This window comes from Loxodonta africana, chromosome 26 (genome assembly GCF_030014295.1).
Source record: "Loxodonta africana isolate mLoxAfr1 chromosome 26, mLoxAfr1.hap2, whole genome shotgun sequence".
Taxonomy (NCBI): Eukaryota; Metazoa; Chordata; class Mammalia; order Proboscidea; family Elephantidae; genus Loxodonta; species Loxodonta africana.
Window position 1 is genome coordinate 27868746 of NC_087367.1, and position 20320 is coordinate 27889065.

At 39.7% G+C, this 20320-nt stretch overlaps 1 protein-coding gene across 12 annotated transcripts in view; it reads right to left on the reverse strand.

Moving 5' to 3' along the window:
- The window catches only part of CRIM1 (cysteine rich transmembrane BMP regulator 1), a 244272-nt gene that overhangs the window by 175245 nt on the left and 48707 nt on the right, over window positions 1–20320 (reverse strand). For all 12 annotated transcript variants that reach the window (XM_064277211.1, XM_064277210.1, XM_064277201.1 and 9 more), the window contains one exon: window positions 14244–14417. In XM_064277211.1, coding sequence (XP_064133281.1) covers window positions 14244–14417 — 174 coding nt within the window. The remainder of the gene's footprint in view (window positions 1–14243; window positions 14418–20320) is intronic.

Below are 20320 nucleotides of genomic sequence, written 5' to 3' on the forward strand. Positions count from 1 at the left end.
ACAAAGATAACATAAATATAAGATGCCTATGAATCATAAAGTAGCTTTTGACACCTGTTAAAATTAGCTTGATTGGTTTATTTTTTGCTTATCCATGTCTTCTAGTACCTCTACCCCGTGCAACACATTTAGACTAGGCATGGCTGCTCCACCTTCGTGACTCCGCCCTTAGTACAGCTGCTCGTGGGCCTGTCTTGTCTCTCCCACTAGACTTCTTTAGAGCAAGGACCTTCCTATATTCATCTTCCAGTGCCCCATAAAGCTGGGCTAGCCTCAGGCCCATCTTCGCAACGTGAGCAGGACACAGCTGGAAATGGCAGGATTGATTACAGAGAGCACCCTCTTTATTCAAAGGCTCTTCTTTTCCTCAGAAGATCTCTCAATCAAGGTACTACTGAATATAATATACAACTCTGGCAAGGCTAGGGAAAAAAGGACAGTATCTATCAAAGGATCTTTACCTCTACTGATGCAATTATGAGAACATTTTAAATGACCACTTTCTGACTGAATGTAAATTTCCATTAAAGTGATTTTCTATACACTTCTAAACTGTGTCTTGTACTGCCCTTTTAGCAGACTTTGCCATCCCTCCCTCTGCCTCCCTTCCCCTCCACCCCCCACTAATCAGAACAAGTATAAACTGTCTAGCTTGCCTGAGTTGTCCCATGTCCCAGATCATGGCTTTGGAACACTAATTAAAGAGGTTTTAATGGCCAGAGACACCAATGTAAGAAGAGCTCAGGCATGACACCTCCTGTCCTTCGCCCCCGCCTTCTGGGTGATGGAATCAAGCTGGCCTACATACAGCAAGAGTTCTGTGCTGCAGGAGGCAGAGAATCCCCATGGACATAGAAGGGATCACCCCAACTCCCATCTCGGGAAGGGAGCCCTGCTATGGGGAGTGTTCTTCACTCACAGCTCCCTTTGCCAGCTGCTCTGACGGCCTCCAGATCCTGCGCTCGTGTCAGGAAAACCTTTGTGGAGGCCAGGGCTTAGCCGGACACAGCTGGGCAAAGCCGCAGCGCAGCAGCTCTGTGTGACAGAGCACATACCAGCAAGCCCAGGAATAGCTGAGAGGTCACCTACAGACAAGTCACAAACCACGAACACTGAGGGACTGTTCAGGGCTAAAACATTAACTTGCTAAAGTCAGACATTACACTTTTTTTTTAAGCATCCCCATTAGACAGAAATAGAAATAGTAAATTTTATACATGCTCCCAACGAACACCCTTTCTCTGGCTGAAAACATCAGGTTGTTTTCTGTTTTTTTTTCCTTTTAACAGTATAACAAATGTCTTTTCTTAAGTATATGTTAAAAAAAACCTGTTGCCATCGAGTTGATTCTGACTCATAGCAACCCTATAGGACAGAGTAGAACTGCCCCAGAGTTTCCAAGGAGCACCTGGTAGATTTGAACTGCGGACCTTCCGGTGAGCAGACATAGCTCTTAACCACTATGCCACCAGGGTTTCCAAGTATATATGAAGTACATGCTATTTGATCTTGAAACAAAGCACATACTTGTAGCAAAAGCTGCTCATCTATGAATTCTGGTATTCCTTCACCTAACCTGGGCATAGACATCAGAAGATCACAGGTGTTGGAGCTAGCAGCATCTCGGGACAGAAGAGATGGCTTAGAAAAGGCAGAGTTAAAAGTTAAAGCAAAGAAGGAGGGGGGAATCAGTAAATGGAATAGGGCATTATTACACTACATTTATCTCATGATAAAGAAAGCATCATCCTAAGGGCCAAACCAAAAGCTTGCTTTTTACACCATTCCTTTTCTGTAACCACAATGAGGTTGAATAAAATGCTCCCCTACACACACGCACACCACTTGGCACTAGCATATAAAATATTTATGACTTGTTGGGTGGGGAGATGGTCGCAAAAAATCACAGTGGCCAGAGGCAACTGTACGACTTCCCAAAGTAAAACCTGGGTATAATTATTTGACAATGCTCCTCCCCAACTGGTCTTATGCCAAGTTGAGTTTCCTGTTTTTATTTCCCAGACGTTTGAAACTGGTTTCCGCCTTTTGGTAGCCCTTTTTTTCCTGTACCAGTTATCAAGACATCAAAACAACAATGATTAAAAAAAAATGTTTTTAAGGGCATTTGTCCCAAAAGTTTGTACCTATAATATAAAATTCTAAAATACTGACCCCATGATCAACCTAAGTAAAAAAACACTACTTATGAAAATAAATGTCTACACTTTACCTATATTACTGGAATTTAAAAAGAAAACATTTATTTAGATCTTAAAGTCATATATACAACCACAAATTTATAATTGATAGTATGGTGTATATGGAAAGATACACCATACTATCAATTATAAATTTGTGGTTGTCTTCACAAAGAGAAGGGGACAGCAATACAGGTTTAACATTGCATAACATTCTCAGCACCTTCATTAAACAGTATCTTCATTCAATTGGCACTTTTGCAGTAAAAGGAAAAATCAGCTGGGACTCCATGGTAATGAGGTTCCATATCTACCTGCAAGGTGAGGGTAAATGTATTTTTTATTTGCTCAAGGGAAGGGTGTTTCTAATCTTTATAAGCACTGTTCCTCTTAAAAAAAAAAATTGTGTGCGCTAAAGCAATACATTCACATGTTTAAAAACTGCTTTCAGACGTAACTAGCCTAAGAGAAACAGGAATCTATGATGATTAATTTTAATGCAGCACAAAACTGTCCTAAAAATCATGAATTTGTATCCATGAAAAGTCCTGAAGCAGGGAAGGCATGCTCCCTGCAGCACAGATTGCCTGGCTTCACAATACATAAGAATCAGAGTTTGAGAGGTTATCTCCTTTTTTTTTTTTTTGGTGGTAGTTAAGTATATATATTCTATTGCCAAGGATTCTGTAACAGCAGTTGAAAAAGGCTAAGAGCGTTCCAAAGATGCTTTTTCCTTAAACATCATAAGCTTCATAAAATGCACAATGTCCACCCCATTTTCATCCTCCCTTTAATTACAGAACTGATAAGCTATAAGAAAAGGAGCCCTGGTATAGCAATGGTTAAGCACTTGTTTGCTAACTGAATGGTGTCGGTTGGAAAGACAGGCTCTTCAGGAGAAAGATCTGGCAATCTCCTTCTGTAAAGATTACAGCCAAGAAAACCCTGGGGGGACGGGGTGGGGGCAGTTCTACTCTGTCACATGAGGTCCCCACGACTTGGAATCAATTAGATGGTAGCCAACAGCAACAAACTGTAAGATCAGCCTTTTGATTTAACCTTGCTGTATCATAAGCTTACAGCATAGAGCATTTACATTTTGAGGGAACATATAATCTGACTCTCAGTACAACTGATCCTGTGAATTAATGCTGTACTGGACCATTTCTACTAAAATCAACCCTGTATTAGGAAAGACTGTGAGATAATGCCGTTTAAAACCACAGAAAGATCAATATAATTATATTAAAAAAAAAACTATAGACACTACAGATACCAGGTTATTAGATGTATTTCTAAAGTTTGGCAAAGATAAAATGGATAAACATGTGTAAAAGATAATCTCTATTAAAAACAAATGATTTCCCCAGCGTCCACGTATTGGGATTTATGTTGGCTCTTACCACATGGTCCTATACATGCAATATGCAACACCTTAATTGGGCTTTAATTTCTTTTAATGTTTACTTGATGATAAAAAAGTTCTAAAACTTGCATAATGAAACCATTAGTGTGTATTAATATCTGAAACAAAGCAATTTATAACATATGCTTTGTTTTTAAGAATAATGAAAGTAGTGGAAATCAAAAGTAGATCCAATGATTACCTAAGGGCAAGATACTCTCTCACACCAGCACAACAAATCCACTCCTCTGAGCAGGGAAGCAGATTCACATAAACCCTCTATGACCCCGCTATTCAAAGTGTGGTCAAAAAGCAACAATAGCAGCTTCTGCTGGGGGCTTGTGGAAAACGTAGACTTCCAGCTCTAGTCCAGTCCTAGCGAATCAAAGTATCTATGTGACCATTAGAGAAACATAGGAGACACCCTCCACATATGATTCCCAGGTATCGCCACATGACAGAGAGCACGGCTGGCTGTGTCTGCCTTCCCTGTGCTGGTAGATTATGGGATGGCAGCTGAAAGAGTCTCCACCCAGCACAACTCCAGCGGCAAGGACATCAAGAGGGAATTCTGGTGCATGATAGCAAAGACAGAAAGAATAATAATATTCCCAACTGCATTTGATCACGCTTTTTTGAGGTGTTTTCTGTCAGCATTCACCACAAAAAAAACAAACTTCTCAGGAAAAGCATTCTATGAACAGCAACATACAGTATAAATTTCTTTCTAAACGCCAATTAAATTTTTATCTATTGACAAATATTACAGATGGCAACAAGACTCAGAATATTTGATTAGCCTACGCATAGCACAGGTTGTACTGCAGGCGAGAAACCAAGAAAAAGATAACAACCAAGAATACATTTTAGCACTCACAGTTTACTCGTGTGAAAAAACTTGAAACAAGTGAAATGTAAAAAACTAAAAATGGAATAAGAAACTCACATGATATTAACATTTCCTTAGGTAGGACTGAAATAGTAGAGATCAGAATAATTAAAAGCCAGGGCTCTGAAGCAACTGTTTTTTAAGTTTTCAAAAAACGAAATAAAAAGACGCCATAGTTTCAGAAGACATGGGCATATTCAAAAAAAAAAAAAAAAAAACTCATTGCCACCAAGTCAATTCTGACTCATAGTGACCCTATAGGACAGTGTAGAACTTCCCCCGTAGGATTTCCAAAGAGCAGCTGGTAGATTTGAACTGCTGACCTCTTGGTTAGCAGCCAAGCTTTTAACCACTGTGCCACCAGGGCTCCATGGGTATACAACATAAAATCAAGTTTCTTTTTGTTTTAAACAGAGGGGGAAAAAGTACAACTATAAAACTCATACAAAATTTTTATCATTTTATTTCTATTTTTAATATCTGCCTAAAGGTATAGGGAGCCCTGGTGGCACAGTGGTTAACGTACTCAGTTGCTAACAAAAAGGCTGGCAGTTCAAGCTCACCAGCTGCTCTGCAGGAGAAAGATGTAGCAGTCTGTTTCCATCAAGATTATAGCCTTGGACACCCTATGGGGCAGTTCTACTCTGTCCTTTGGGTCGCTATAAGTTGGAATCAACTTAACAGCAACGGGTTTTTGTGGTCGGCCTGAGGTTATTTATTTCATGTAATATAAGTTTCCAGAATAGGTGAATCCTTAAAAATATCATTAAGACATATATACTTTAAAAAAAAATCAAAAGCGAGCTTCCACAGTGCATCTAAAATGCAACAATGATTAGCACTTTAAAGGCCATTTAGAAAATAGTCCTCCAGTTCAAAGGGCAAACTCATGCCAAACTGGCAGAATCTGAGATTCAGTGGCACACGCGTGTGCTCAACGCATACCTTTTTTTTGAAAAAAGAAATGAACTGATGGACTAACAATAAGAGCACCTCTAGAATGAAAGGAGCAGCCTCAGAAGGTACATGTAGAGAACGCTCAGGAAAGGATTCAGTCAAAATCCTACTTCTTTAACCTCCTATCCAATTATTTAATCATCTTAGGTGCTCCAATTACGAATTAGCTCTAATACCAGGTACAGGTCTGACTAGCTCAGGTAGGTATATTCAAACACTTTACAAAGCTTTTAGAACAAAAAGCCAAAACCCAAACCTGTTGCTGTCTAGTCGACTCATAGGACAGAGGAGAACTCTATGGGACACAGTAGAACTGCCCCATAGAGTTTCTGAGGAACGCTTAGATGTGAACTGCCAGCCTTTTGGTTAGCAGCCATAGCACTTAACCACTATGCCACCAGGGTTTCTTTTTAGAACAAGGTAATACAAACTAAACAGTTAATATTATAGTGCATGTTCCATTTTATGCATCCTAAGATCACAAGTGCCAAAAATTTTGGCTAAGTCTCAGGTAGCCATTTTTACACTTCCTCCTCCTGTGCTAACAGAGCACTGGGCATCTCCTGCACCACCATCACTGCACAGGCCCTTTTACCCCACTTTGCTGTTAACATTGCAAGTCACTTTTCCCCTCCATTATGCACATTACTGCCACATTTATCCTCCTAAAAATGCTCATATGCCTCACATTCCACATTCTTATGTACTCAGAAGTCATTACAGGCAGCATATTCTCCTGGGGAGGATGACTCATAAACCCTCATCTCCAACCCAGGCTCCCTCCAGACCCTTAACTCTCATCTTCCCCTGATGTTCCACAACCTCACTGCCGTTGAGTGGATTCCGCCTCATAGCCACCCTACAGGACAGAACAGAACTGCCCCACGGGGTTTCCAAGGCTGTCAATCTTTATGTAAGCAGACTGCCATATCTTTCTCCTGCAGAGTGTCTGGTGGATTAACAGGCCAACCTTTCAGCTGGCAGCTGAGTGCTTAACCACTGTACCACCAGGGCTCCTTTGATCCTCCACAGGTACCTCAAACCTAACAAACTGCGTATCCACCCATCCGTCCCTACCTCCCAGAAAGCTGCTCTACTTGTATTCCACATTCTAGTAAATACCACCACCATATAACCTGACCATCACCCTCCACACCCCACCCATATGATTTTCACCCTCTCCCCGTGCCCAAGCTAGAGATCTAGGAGTCTTACCTTCCTCACCCCCAATGTCAATCAGTCACTAAAGCCCACTGATTTGACTACCTAGGTTTGCTCCTGTCTGTCCCCTCTGCTCATTCTCTCTGTTTCCAAGGCTGCTCTTTAATTCTCCTTTCCCTTCTGTTCAGCACCCAGCACACTTCTCAGAGTTGGCTTCAATTCTCAGCTCCTCCACAAAGCCTTCCTTGATTTATCCATCTTATGATTGTAGAGCAGTTCTTATTTGTCCACTCAATATAAGACAATGATATGAAGTGCCACAAGCAATTTTTTTATTAACTATCTTTTCTCTAAAATATGCTGCGGAAAAAAAAATTAAATCAGCAAAAAATTATAAACCATTTAACGTTACTTCTAGGTGCTTCTAGCTAAAACAAAGGAGGTATTTCTAAAGCTCCAAGTGTCTTCTACCCTTTGCAAAATGTTCGTTGTGTAGCTCCAAATGAGGTGTAACTTCCACAAATCTATACCATTCCAAGAACCCATGTGATGTATCATGCATCAGTCACAAAAAGTATATTTAAGAATACATTTTATGAATCCCATTCAGATGTTGTTAGTTGTTGGTGCGTTGATTCCAACTCACAGTGATGACCCACCCGTGTGTGCGGAATAGAACTGCTCCTTAGGGTTTTTATAGTGACCTTTCAGACGCAGATCTCCAGGCCTCTTCTCTGAGGTGTCTTTGGGTAGGTTCAAACCAACAACCTCTTAGCTAGTAGTTGAGCACTTAACCACTTTCGCCACCTTGGCTAGTCTCTGCCTGGTAATAAATCAGTGTGGATTGGGTTATTTTTATTTATTTATTTTCTGTAATTTCCCAACTATGTGATATCTCTTTATGAAAAAGGCTGACTTTTCCTCAGGGATATGTATCTTTGTAGTCCTCAGTGTACTTATCATGGAGTCATGCAGGCACAAACCCTACTTAATAAATTATTTAATTACATCAACAATTATCTAAGTGACAAATAGTTTCAACTGGGTATCAAGTCTAATTTATCCAAAACAAACCTCTTGTATCTTTCCAAACCTGCTCCCTGCACTAATAAAAAAAAAATACAGGGCATTAAATTTGCTTAATCCTTCAATTCCTCTTTTCCTCACCTTCCCCATACAATCTATCAAAAAGTCCTGTTAACTGTATTTCCAAGTCATATCTCAGATCCACCACTTCTCTCCATTTCCAATTCTCAGGTCCAAGTCACCATCACCTCTTATCTGAACTGCTGATAAGAACCCCTACCTGCAGACTCTCTTCCCATTCTTGCATCCTCCTCCCTGCCAGTATCTTCTTCACCAGATTAATCTTTTAAAACACAAATCAAATTATGTCACTCCCTTTCTCAAAATCCATTAATGATTTCCCTACGTACTCACAAAATCCAAACACCTCACGGTAGTCTACAAGGCCTTGTGTGTGCTGGCTCTCACCTCTCTACAACTACTTCGTTTACCTCTCTCTCCCTGCATTTCAGTCCCACCTACCTTCTTGGTTTTTCTTGCCATCCCTTGGGCAAGCCAAATGTGAGCTCACCTTAGAACTTCTGCACTTGGGCCTTCTGCATGAAATTATCTCCCCACCCAGATCACCAAAAGGCTGACTCCTTTTTTGCATTCAAATTTCAGTTCAAATGTCATCCCTTCAGAGAGAACTTCCCTGACATCCCTATCTAAAGCAGTTTCCCAAGTAATTATCATATCATTCTGACTGCTGGTTTTCATAGCTCTTATCATATTATATGACATTGCTTGTTCATTTATGTGTTTATTGTTACACACACACACACAATTTAGAATGTAGGCTCCAAGTAGAATATATTCTCAGCCCTTAAAATAATACCTACTTCACATTCACCATTAAATAAAATTTTATTTGCTGGATGAATGAATAAATGAGTCTTTTCCAGTGTGTTTTACATCCATGTTTTTCTTTACCTGGCATGGTTTCATATTTTTGATTATTTCCTTGCTCATCTCTGAACTACGAAATTAAGAAAATATATATTGAGGTACTTACCCCAAATAGGAAACCCTGGTGGTGTAGTGGTTAAGTGCTACCACTGCTAACCAAAAGGTCAGTGGTTCAAATCCACCAGATGCTCCTTGGAAATTCTATGTGGCAGTTCTACTCTGTCCTATAGGGTCGCTATGAGTCGGAATCGACTTGATGGTACAAAATTGCTGATATATAGGTAGACTCATCCAGCCCAGGATATATAGGTAGGGTGGCATAGAATTAAGGAGCCCCAGTGGCACACTGGAAACCCTGGTGGCGTAGTGGTTAACTACTATGGCTGCTAACCAAAGGGTCAGCAGTTCAAATTCACCAGGTGCTCCTTGGAAACTCTATGGGGCAGTTCTACTCTCTCCTATAGGGTCGCTATGAGTCAGAATCAACTCAACAGCAATTGATCTGGGTTTTTTTTTTTTTGCATTTAATTACAAGCTTTGTGAAGATCAAAGTTGGATGATTGGCAAGTCTTTCTCTCTATCAGCTTTACTCTTCTTCCCTGGAAAAATAAAAATTACTCTGACAAGCCACAGATGTCTGACTTTATAATAATGTGCTCACATATTATAGGAAAGAAACAGTGGGTAAAACCTAGGACCAAATCATTCTCTTTAAGCAAATATAAGTAATACACAGGACCTTTATAATGCCCAGATATTGCCAATATTCTCCATAAATCTATAAATATGGTAGTGAATGCCCTGTAGTGACTTCTACAATATATATATATATATATATATATATATATATATATTTAGGTTTTTGTAGTTGTGTTTAGAATTCATCCTTGGCATTACTCCCAAGAGTATTATGAAAGGAAACCCATGTTTTCCTAACATGCTCTGGCTAGAATACCACTCCACCCACCCCATCACCAACACTGTCCACCTTAACATGATAAACTGCCCAAGACAACAGTCCCCAAAAGAAGGCTATAATTAGACCCGCCTCACAAGAGACCACCCTAACCAAGTCTAAATTTACCAGGTCATCCATCTCACTGGACTCTTATCCCCACTTGGCTCTTCAAAGTCACCCAAGCTCTCCATAACCCTTCCTCACAAATCCTTCTACGATACCTTCTAGAACTCATGATCTCTCATCAGCAAACTCCCTCCTACCCTCATTCTACCCTCTGGGGTTTCCTTTCACCTTTGTGCTCTAACTGAAATCTGGGTACTCCCTATTCTTTTTCTCTTAAAATCCTCTCAAGTAGGGATGCCTTATCTTCTACACTGCATAAATCCTGGGGGTGGGGCAGGTGTCCTCTTTGTTCTCATTGCTACTTTCAGATTATTCTCCCTTTCCCTTTTGAAAAAACCACATCTTTGATCACTTGAAACGCATACATTCAGATTATATCACCAACTGCATGTAGTTGTTACATGTATCTACAGAACTTCTGGCTCAGTGTCTCTTCCCTACTACTATCCTACCATCATTCTTCACAAATTCGTCACCCACATACACAATCCACCTTGGCTCAGTGCCTGACCTCCCCAACTTCATGGTCTTGTCCTTCATGCCTCTTCAGCCAACTACACCCAAGATTATATTCTAGCCCTTATCATGATCAATGACAGTTCCACCTTTGAAATCTTGACTTCAAGTATCCATTCTCAGAATTCCTACTTACTTCTTCAGCTATCCTGCTCCAGCAATTCTTCAGGTCCACCAAGGCCTCTCCTCAGCTGACCCTACTGCTTAATCACTGTACCACCTGTCTCCTTCCCAGCATAGATTACATGGTCTATCACCATAAATACTGTCTTAGTTATCTAGTGCTGCTATAACAGAAACACCATAAGTGGATGGCTTTAAGAAACAGAAGTTTATTCTCTCACAGTCCAGGAGGCTAGAAGTCCAAATTCAGGGTAGTAGCTCCAGGGGAAAGTCCTTGTTATCAATCTTCCCCTGGTCTAGGAGCTTCTTAGAGCAGGGACCCTGGGTCCAAAGGACATGCTCTGCTCCTGGCTCTTCTCGCTTGGTGGTAATGAGGTCCATCTCCTCTCTGTTAGCCTCTCTCTCAGATCTGAAAAGAGACTGACTCAAGATACAACCTAATCCTATACAGTCCTGCCTCATTAACTGCTTCTACTTCTGACTCATTAACATTATTAAAAAAAATTTTTTTTTTTTTTTTTTTAAGATTTACTACACATAGGATAATCAAAACAGATCACAAAACAGACAACCACACAACACTGGGAACGGTAGCCTAGCCAAGCTGACTCACATTTTTGCGGGGGACACAATTCAATCCATAAGAAATACTCTCTTACATAACCCTCAATCCCCTTTTGTATCTCTTTCTCTCCCATTTGCCAGGGAAAATCCCAACCCTGGTTAAATCCACATCCCCACCTATGCTGCACCTGCAGCAGAGCTGGAGAAAAACACACAACTGTGTGACTGGTTTCTCTTCAAATTAAAACCACTAGCCTCAACTGAGTTGTCAGCAGTAGTTGGTGCCCATTTTCCTAGTTAATTTACTCTCCCTCTCTGAGATGTCTACTTCACATTTTCCTTCCTCTTCAAATCTCCACGCCCCTTCTTCTACACCTCAATGTCAGAAGATGACCTCTTTTTACACTTTGCTGAGAAGTAAACAATTTTGCCTCTCTCATTCCTCAAAGACTTTGCTACTATAATTTTCCCCTTTGTTATATTATTGGCTTCTCCATCGTTACTGTCATCATCCAAACATGCTGTAATAGCTCCCATAGTTTTTAAAAGCCTCACTTGACTCTACATCCCCCACTACTAACAACCACCCCATCATCTTTCAGTTCCATTTTATCACAAAACACCTTACAAGAGTTTTCCTATTTCTGTTACTTGCATTATCATTCTTCTACTATTTCAGATTAGTTAGAAACCATAGAATCAACTTTGGACTTTTTCATCCCTCCCTTATATGTTAGCAGATACTGTAGGCTCTTCCTTCAAAATGGTGTGTATCCATCTCTTCCTCACTGACTCCCAAGACCACTGAAGTTCGGTATAAATAACCAAAGCAGCTATCTAAGGAGGCTCTTGACTGCAGTATCCTCCCTTGCTAACTCATTCTGAATTCCCTACAACACCAGTCTTCCTAACGATGATTTCACCATGCTCCGCTTCTCTCTGTTCATAAACCTACCATAATTTCTGACAGCTCAAATTACCTTTTTTTTCAAATTACCAGGTTTTAGCTCTTTGCATGATGTTTAAGACATTTCACAAGCTGGTCCCATCCTGCTTCCCTATCTTTATTTCCTATTACCTAGCAATACAAAACTTTGCCTTTTTCATCTAGTTTCCCAAGTATCTTATATGTAAGCCACACGAATTCTTATTTCTACATTTTATTCTTTTGTCAATGTTGTTCATATCCTTGGAATCCACTTCCTTGGCCTTAGCCCCCACTGTCCAAATTCTAAATTGTTCAGAATCTACCTCCTCCACGAGATCTTATCACACAATTCCAGGTCACACTTTCCCAGCCCTGAGTTCCTACAGCATTCTAACTCTGCATCACTATTTATGACTTAATTACGAATAATACTATATCATCACTAATTCTTTCACATACAATATGTATCTGACTATAAGTAGGGGTCTTTCCTCTAAAAATATTCCTTGAAAAAGAAGAAATCTCTTTATATTCACTTTTTACAAGCATTTTCATATTGCGAGGTCCTTTATTATGAAAAAGAAAAGTACTACTTGTAGAAGATACATTAACTTTATGACCTCAACCAATTATACTTTGAGGTTATACAGAGGCTGTCTGAAAGAATCAGTAGGAAGAAAAAAAAAGAGTTAAAGAAATTTAATCATATACAGTAATTACTCCTGTGGGAATGATGTCAAAATTGGAAGCACTGGATCTCAAAAACGGCCTTTTAAGAATCACTTCAAAAATCAATGCAGTTAATCTCCACGTTGTGAAGATCATAAATACATACCTAACAAATTAAAAATGCAACTGTCCTAATTTTATGTGACTAGATAATGTCTTTTAGAACAAAATTTCCCATGAGCGCGTCACATATGGATTCGGAATCTGCTGCATCTCAACAAGTTAGATGGCAAAGAAGTGCACGGTGTTAAATGACCTGAAAGGTGGCCTAAGTGAAGACAATGACGGAACTAGTGATGCTAAACATGCTTTGAAACACTTGAATGAAACAGCTTCGTGACGTACGAGAATAGCAAAAAGTAGCACTTCTAAATTGCTGCAGTATTTTATGTCATTTTAAATACATATGGATAACTAAATCAATAAATTAAGTATTTAAATAGGCATGTAACCACTTCATCATTATCTCTAAATGTTTATACAAGAAAGTCAGCAAAACACCATTTTTTGGCAGGTGATGTGGGTGGGGCGAGGGGTAAACAAAGGTCCATGAGATGATAAAAATGAGTTAGGCACCTGATTACTGTCTGAAGTCATGATGTGAGTGAAGGAATAATTGACAGGGTTAGGCACAGGTCTGTTACTAATCAGTTCTGGGGATCTCAGTTTCTCATTTAGAACTAAATCCTTTCTGGCTCTAAAATTTCTGTTTCTATTGCTTCCTACTGTATTCTCTTTTGATGATTCAGCAGCATTGGAAAATACAAAGAGAAATGCTGTTCTAGAGGCTATTACAAATTTCTTATTTTTTATTCCCATTTACTATATCTTGGAAACAATACAATTCAGAAACGTCAGTCCTGCCCTACTACACTTGGGCACTTGATTCTGGACATAACATATCCTTGGTATCCAAACTGTATTACCAACCTCTATCTTGGAATGACATGATTTCAGAGACAAAAGTTACCTTCAAGAATGTCTTATTAAGCCCTTTTATTCCTAAGAAGAACCCGGGTCTACTCAGGGCAGGGCTGAGATCCAAGCTCGGGGCACTCCACTTGTGATTACTGTAGCTATGAATCATTATTTTCAAGTCCTTCATCTTTCTTCTAGGCTTTATGCATAATGTACAAAAGTTATGAGCCATCTTAGTATAATGTTTTGTTGCTTTAATAGAATTTCTGACTTCACTTCACAGGTGAAGTGCCCAATGATCCATCTACACTGGTGTCATTTTTGCCCCCTGCCAGAATCAACCTAACTAAGACTTCAATCTTCACTATACAATTCTCCCGTCTCTTCTAAAGACATACTCTTTCCTGCCAGATAAACATTTCTAATTAGCAGGCTCTCTTCACGTAGCATCATCCTCTGGCAAATCAAGTGGAATGGACCTGGTGACAACAGATGCTGATGTCAAGAACACCACTCATGAAATCATCCATTATGCAGAGGTGACCTTGGCAAGCTGGCACACCCCACCCTGCCCACACTACTACAGCATCACCATCCCACGGCTTCCAGGAAATACGCACTCACACACAGACACCACCACGTATGCACCTGGTAAATGTTATGAAGTTTGTTTGGAGTTGTAAAAGTCACCAATCTCCATCAGTTTGTGTTTGCCTTTTTAAGCTCAAAACTGTAACTGCTCAGAGGTACACATGCTAAACTTCACAATTAGAGGGTTAGCTAAAATTAGTGCTTACCTTCAATCCTCTTTAGAGCTGAAAGGCACATATCCTTCCTCGGAAACTCAAAGGGATTGCTGCAGGTTCGAATGGTGTCACATTCACATTTCCCGTTGATTATATTGCAGCCAGAGATGAGGTTTTCATTGCATGGTTCAAAACCAAGCAGTTGGTCGTCGTCCCAGTTTTCATCTGTAAAACAATTAACAACCAGATAATGTTTGTTTGTAACTTCATTCAAAGGCCTGTTTGAGAGCAAAATGCACAATGATATAAAGATTAACATCCAATTCTGACACCATCAATTTGTGAAAGGTAGTTTGGCTGAAATTTTACAAATGAACGAAACCCAGCCTCCTCTTAATAACTGAGAAGACAGAAATATAGAGCCATACATGTAGATATTAAATAGCTATAGATACAAATGTCTGTGATCGAAAACCACTGATTCTCTTATGTGTTACTACAGCAACAACTGAGATGCCTTTAATATTTTAAGTTTTAAACAGATATTTCTGGATTTTCTCATGTTCAATAAAATTACAGAAGTTAAACTTGTTGGTCTACGAAATAATCTTTAAAACTATTTTTTTACTCCCTCTGGTAGAGACCTGCTTCAGGTTTCAGTTCTTCCACTTAGTACACCAAGGCAGCTAATAAACATGAAAAAATCAGACACCACTAAAAGAGTCAAGAATGAGATGCAATGGAAGAGATCTTCTAGAATACATTTTGGTACAGATGCAAATGTCCATCAGGGACCACAACCAAAGCCAAAAACAATAAAACTGAATGCTACAGCCCCGTGAGGGGCTGACATGATCGAGCTCCAAAGCTGATACCAAATCACAATGTCCTGATCATGGGCTGAAGCGGACTGTAAAATACAAAGTAGATTTTAAAACCAAAAGTCAGACAAATGAAACCAACATGATGGAACTTTAGACAAGTTTGGTTCTTAATAATATTCCTCACGGCCAAAGCACCTCGCAGAGGAAAGCAGACTACTGCTCTATGAATCCCTGGGACATTATGTGGGTTTTTCCCCCCTCTCAACATTATCTTTAATAGACACTTTATCTCACTTTAACTGGTACTGACTGTTAACTAGTAAACATGTTTCTGATAACCATATTTGGAGAGAATTTTTAAAAGTGCTTCAATTTAAGATAGCTAATACATGTTGTTCAAACTAAAGCAGGTATGAATGCCATCTTAAGAATTTGTTTTTATAGAAGGCAGTGTAAACAAATGGCTATGATTTTTGGAGGACTTTTACCTCTGGGGTTATCACTCACTTACTGCATTAATTTAGGCAAATGACAGCTCTCCCTCACTGAAATAATAACTTTCTCATCAAGGGGTCTTTAAAATAATATCACTTACAATATAAAGAGCTTCAGGGCAATTCTTTGAAAAGGGAGAATAGAAAGCCTCCTATGTTTTGATTATAGGAGAGATCAGACTCACTTATTTGACCAAAGCTTCAGCTCGGAGTAAAATGATTATCTTTTGGATTAGACATTTAAACAGAAATACAATTTATCTTTTAAAATTTATTTTCCTTTTTAGCCTATATCTGGTCCTTAGAAATGGCACGTATATATACACACAAAGGTACATTCCTGTCTTCAAGGCAACAGTGAAATTACTAAATTACTCTGAAAGGAAAACCAGAAAAGAGTATGTTGAGAGAATTCAACACGTGGAAAAGGAGACGGTATTTCATTTTCATTTATAATATTTATTAAAATGGTGCATCTAAGTGATCTCTTCTATGTTTAGCTGTTGACAGTTGACATGCTATTAGTAACACGAGCCTAATCTAGTTCAGTGAAATTTGCCACAAATTTTTGTGACGGCAGATGTACATCTGTAACTCAAAGATAGCTCAACCTTAGGAACTTAAAAACTTGTAAGAAATTCAAGTAACGTTTGAACCACTGAAAAGCTCTATTTCTGCAATTTCTCATCATATTCCTGAGCACTGGAAATCTTTATTACTGCTTTTGTGAATACGTGCAATTACTGTATCACCAAATTCAGTTGACTGTACCTCAAAATTTTCTCCACAATAAACACTCCCTCCTTCCATTGTCTTATCTTCAGAACTCCCTGAACTACTACAACTCAATGTCCTCCAACCTGTCTCCCTGCCACTCTTCTCTTATGTCTCCATCCCATGACCCACACTGTAACCTAAACCGTTATACATACAAGCAAATCGGCTCACTGATTTTCTCTTGCCAGCAAGAAAAAGTCCAAATCCTTTATTGTGAAATATAAGGCTCTTCATGACGTGGCTTGTGCCTACTTCTACAGATTCATCTTCCACCAATCCCTCATACAGCCTAACGCTCTAAGCACACAAAGCTCTCCTTACAGACCTTTATCATTGCTTCCGTGCCTTTGCTTACTGAGTACCATCTGTATGGAACACTTCCTCCTCCTCTTCCTCTGATAACTCCTATTCTGCCTTCATGACCTAGTTTAAATATTGCCTCTTTTGAAAAGTCTTCTCCAACTACCCCAGGAGAATGGGTTCCTCTATCCTCTATGCTCCCACAACAATCTGTACAGATTTCTTTTTTTTTTTTTATAGTAATTGTGGCGGTGGTGTTGTTAGGTGTTATCAAGTAGGTTCCAACTCATAATGACCCTACGCACAATAGAACAAAACACTCATCAGTCCTGCGCCATCCTCATGATCACTGCTGCATTGTTGCAGCCACTGTGTCAATCCATCTCGTTGACAGTCTCTTCCTCTTTTTCACTGATCCTCTACTTAACCATGCATAATGTCCTTCTCCAGGGACTGGTCCCTCCTGATAACATGTCCAAAGTATGTGAGACGCATCCTTGCTTCTAAGCAGCATCGTGGCTATACTTTTTCCAAGACAGATTTGTTCGTTCTTCTGGCAGTCCACGGTATATTCAATATTTTTTGTGAACACCACAACTCAAAGGCATCAATTCTTCTTTGGTCTTCCTTATTCATTGTCCAGCTTTCCCCGGCATATGAGGCAATTGAAAATACCATGGCTTGGGACAGGCACACCTTAGTCCTCAGGGTAACATCTTTGCTTTCCAACACCTTAAAGAGGTCTTTTTGTAGCAGACTTGCCCAATGTAATATGTCATTTGATTTCTTTATTGCTGTTTCAGTGGGCATTGACTGTGGATCCAAGTAAAATGCAATCCTTGACAACTTCAGTATTTTCTCTGTTCATCATGATGGTCCTTATTGGTCCAGTTTTAAGGATTTTTGTTTTCTTTATGTTAAGACATAATTCATACTGAAGGCTGCAGTCTTTGACCTTCATCAGTAAGTGCTTCAAGTCCTGCAATTGTTTCACATAAATCAAACTTACCTAGTAGACAAAAGTCCTTGTGAGCAGGAGCCAGGTCTTACCCATCTTTGAATCCACTTTCCCCCAGCACCTGATATAGTGCCCAAAACTATATATGTTGATTTTCACATCACTGGTATGGTCCATGCACTTTTTACGTTTTTTTAATTAAAAAACAGTATATGTGTATATATAAATAGGTATATGTATTACATGTAATACTTTTTTTTTAATACATAATACCCATAATAATATATATATATGCATATACAGGTTCCTGGATGGTGCAAACTGTTTGCACTCAACTATTAACCTAAAGAGGAGCCCTGGTGGCACAGTGGTTAAACTGCTTGTCTACTAACCGAAAGGTCGGTAGTTCAAAACCACCAGTCACTTGGTGGGAGAAAGATGTGCGAGTCTCCTACTGTAAACATTTACAGCCTTGGAAACCCTATGGGGCACTTCTACTACGTCCTATAGGGTCACTATGATTTGGAATTCACTTGACAGCAGTGGGTTTGTTTTTTTTTTTTATTACCCTAAAGGTTGGCAGTTCAAACCCACCCAGTGGGTGCCACAGAAGAAAGGTCTAGCACTCTACTTCCGTAAAGGTTGTTGTTGTTAGTTGTCACTGAGTTGACTCCAGCTCATGGAGACGCAGTGTGTGCAGAGTACAACTGCTCCTTAGGGTTTTCAAGGCTGTGACCTTCTGGAAGCAGATCACCAGGCCCTACTTCTGACGTGCTTATGGGTGGGTTTGAGTCGCCAGTCTTCCAGTTAACAGATCAGTGCTTAACCATTTGCACCATGCAGGAAGTGTAAAGATTACAGCCAAGAAAACCTTATGGAGAAGTTCTACTCTTTAACAAATGGGGTCACAAGTCAGGATTGACTAGATGACAGCAAGTTTGGTTTTCTTTTTTTGGATTATCTTTTTTTATTTTAATTTTATTGTGCTTTATGTGAAAGTTTACAGGGCATATTAGTTTCTGATTCAAAAATTTATACACAAATTGTTTTGTGACATTGGTTGCAGTCCCCACATTGTGTCAACACACTTCCCCTTTCCCTTTCTACCCCACGTTCCCTGTGTCCATTCCTCCAGTTTCCTGTCCTCCTACCTTCTCATCTTTGCTTTTGGGCAGTTGTTGCCCATTTGGCCTCGTATGCTTGACTGAACTAAGAACACGTTCCTCAAGTGTGTTACTGTTTGTTTTACAGAGCTGTCTAATCTTTGGCCAAAGGGTGGACTTCGGGAGTGGTCTCAGTTCTGAGTTAGCCGGATGTCCAGGGGCCATAATCTCGGGGGTTCTTCTGTCTCTTGTCAGTCCAGTTAAGTCCGGTCTTTTTATGTATGTGTGTGAATTTGAATTCTGTTCTACATTCTTCTCCTGCTCTGTCTGGAACCCTCTATTGTGATCCCTGTCAGAGCAGTCTGTGGTGGTAGCCAGGTACCATCTAGTTTTTCTGGGTTCAGACTGGTAGCGGCTACGGTTCGTGTGGTTCATTAGTCCTCTGGACTAATAATTTCCTTGTGTCTTTGGTTTTCTTCATTCTCCTTTGCTCCAGACAGTTATCTTAGATGGCCACTTGCAAGCTTTTAAGCCCCCAGACGCTACTCACCAAAGTAGGATGTAGAACATTTCTGTTATGAACTAAGTTACGCCAATTGACTTAGATGTTGCCCAAGACCATGGTCCCCAGCCCTCAGTCCCGGTAACGCGGTCCCTCAAAATGTTTGGATGTATCTAGGAAGCTTCTATGACTTTGCCTTGGTCAAGATGTGCTAACTGGTGTGGTGTGTGCGTGTATCTGTAACATTAGAGAATATTAGATTTTGAGATAACATAGTATTTTTAATCAATCAAAAATTTATTTTAAGTGATACACATATACATGTATATACCTACATCAAGAAAAGTTCAAATTCTCATGGAATCCACACTTTCTAGAGCCATGGAGACTGGATGAATTCCTGAAACTACTGCCCTGAGATAATATTGAAACCTTAAATGAAAAATATCCCCTGAAGTCTTCTTAAAACCAAACAATAGTTTAACTTATTAAAGAATATTTGCCTTAAACATCGTGCTCTTTTAAGATCTATCCGTATGGGATAGTTACAGAGCCCCGGGTGGTGCTGTGGCTAAGCACTCAGAAGCTAACTGAAGGGTCAGCAATTCAAATCACCAGAGGCTCCGTGGGAGAAAAGACCTGGCAACATGCTCCCATAAGGATTGAAGCCTAGGAAACCACATGGGAGAGTTCTACTCTGTCTTATAGGATCACTATGAGTCGGAATCAACTCGATGGCACGTAACATTTTATAATAATCAAATTGACAACAGCAACCTGAAAGATGAAGTAGGAAACTTAGGGTGGCAGGTAGTTTATGTTAATAGGGGAGGAACAACTCAGAAAAGCAGGCTGAGAATGGTTGCACAACTCAAAGAATGTAATCAATGTAACTGAACTATACATGTAGAAATTGTTGAATTGGTGTACATTCTGCTGTGTATACTCTCAACAAAGAAAATAAATTTTAAAAAAAGGAAAAAACTAAGTATTATATAAGGCACATGATCTAAAGAAATGCTTAGATATATTTTGGCACATTTCTCACTAAGCATCATTTGTTATCAGTCTCTTTCCCAGTCAATTCTAAGACTTCAACCTCTTATCACCTGGCTGGCATCAGCAGTCCTTCCAAAAAACCCATCTCAGAGCCAATTTGTTTTCAACTGC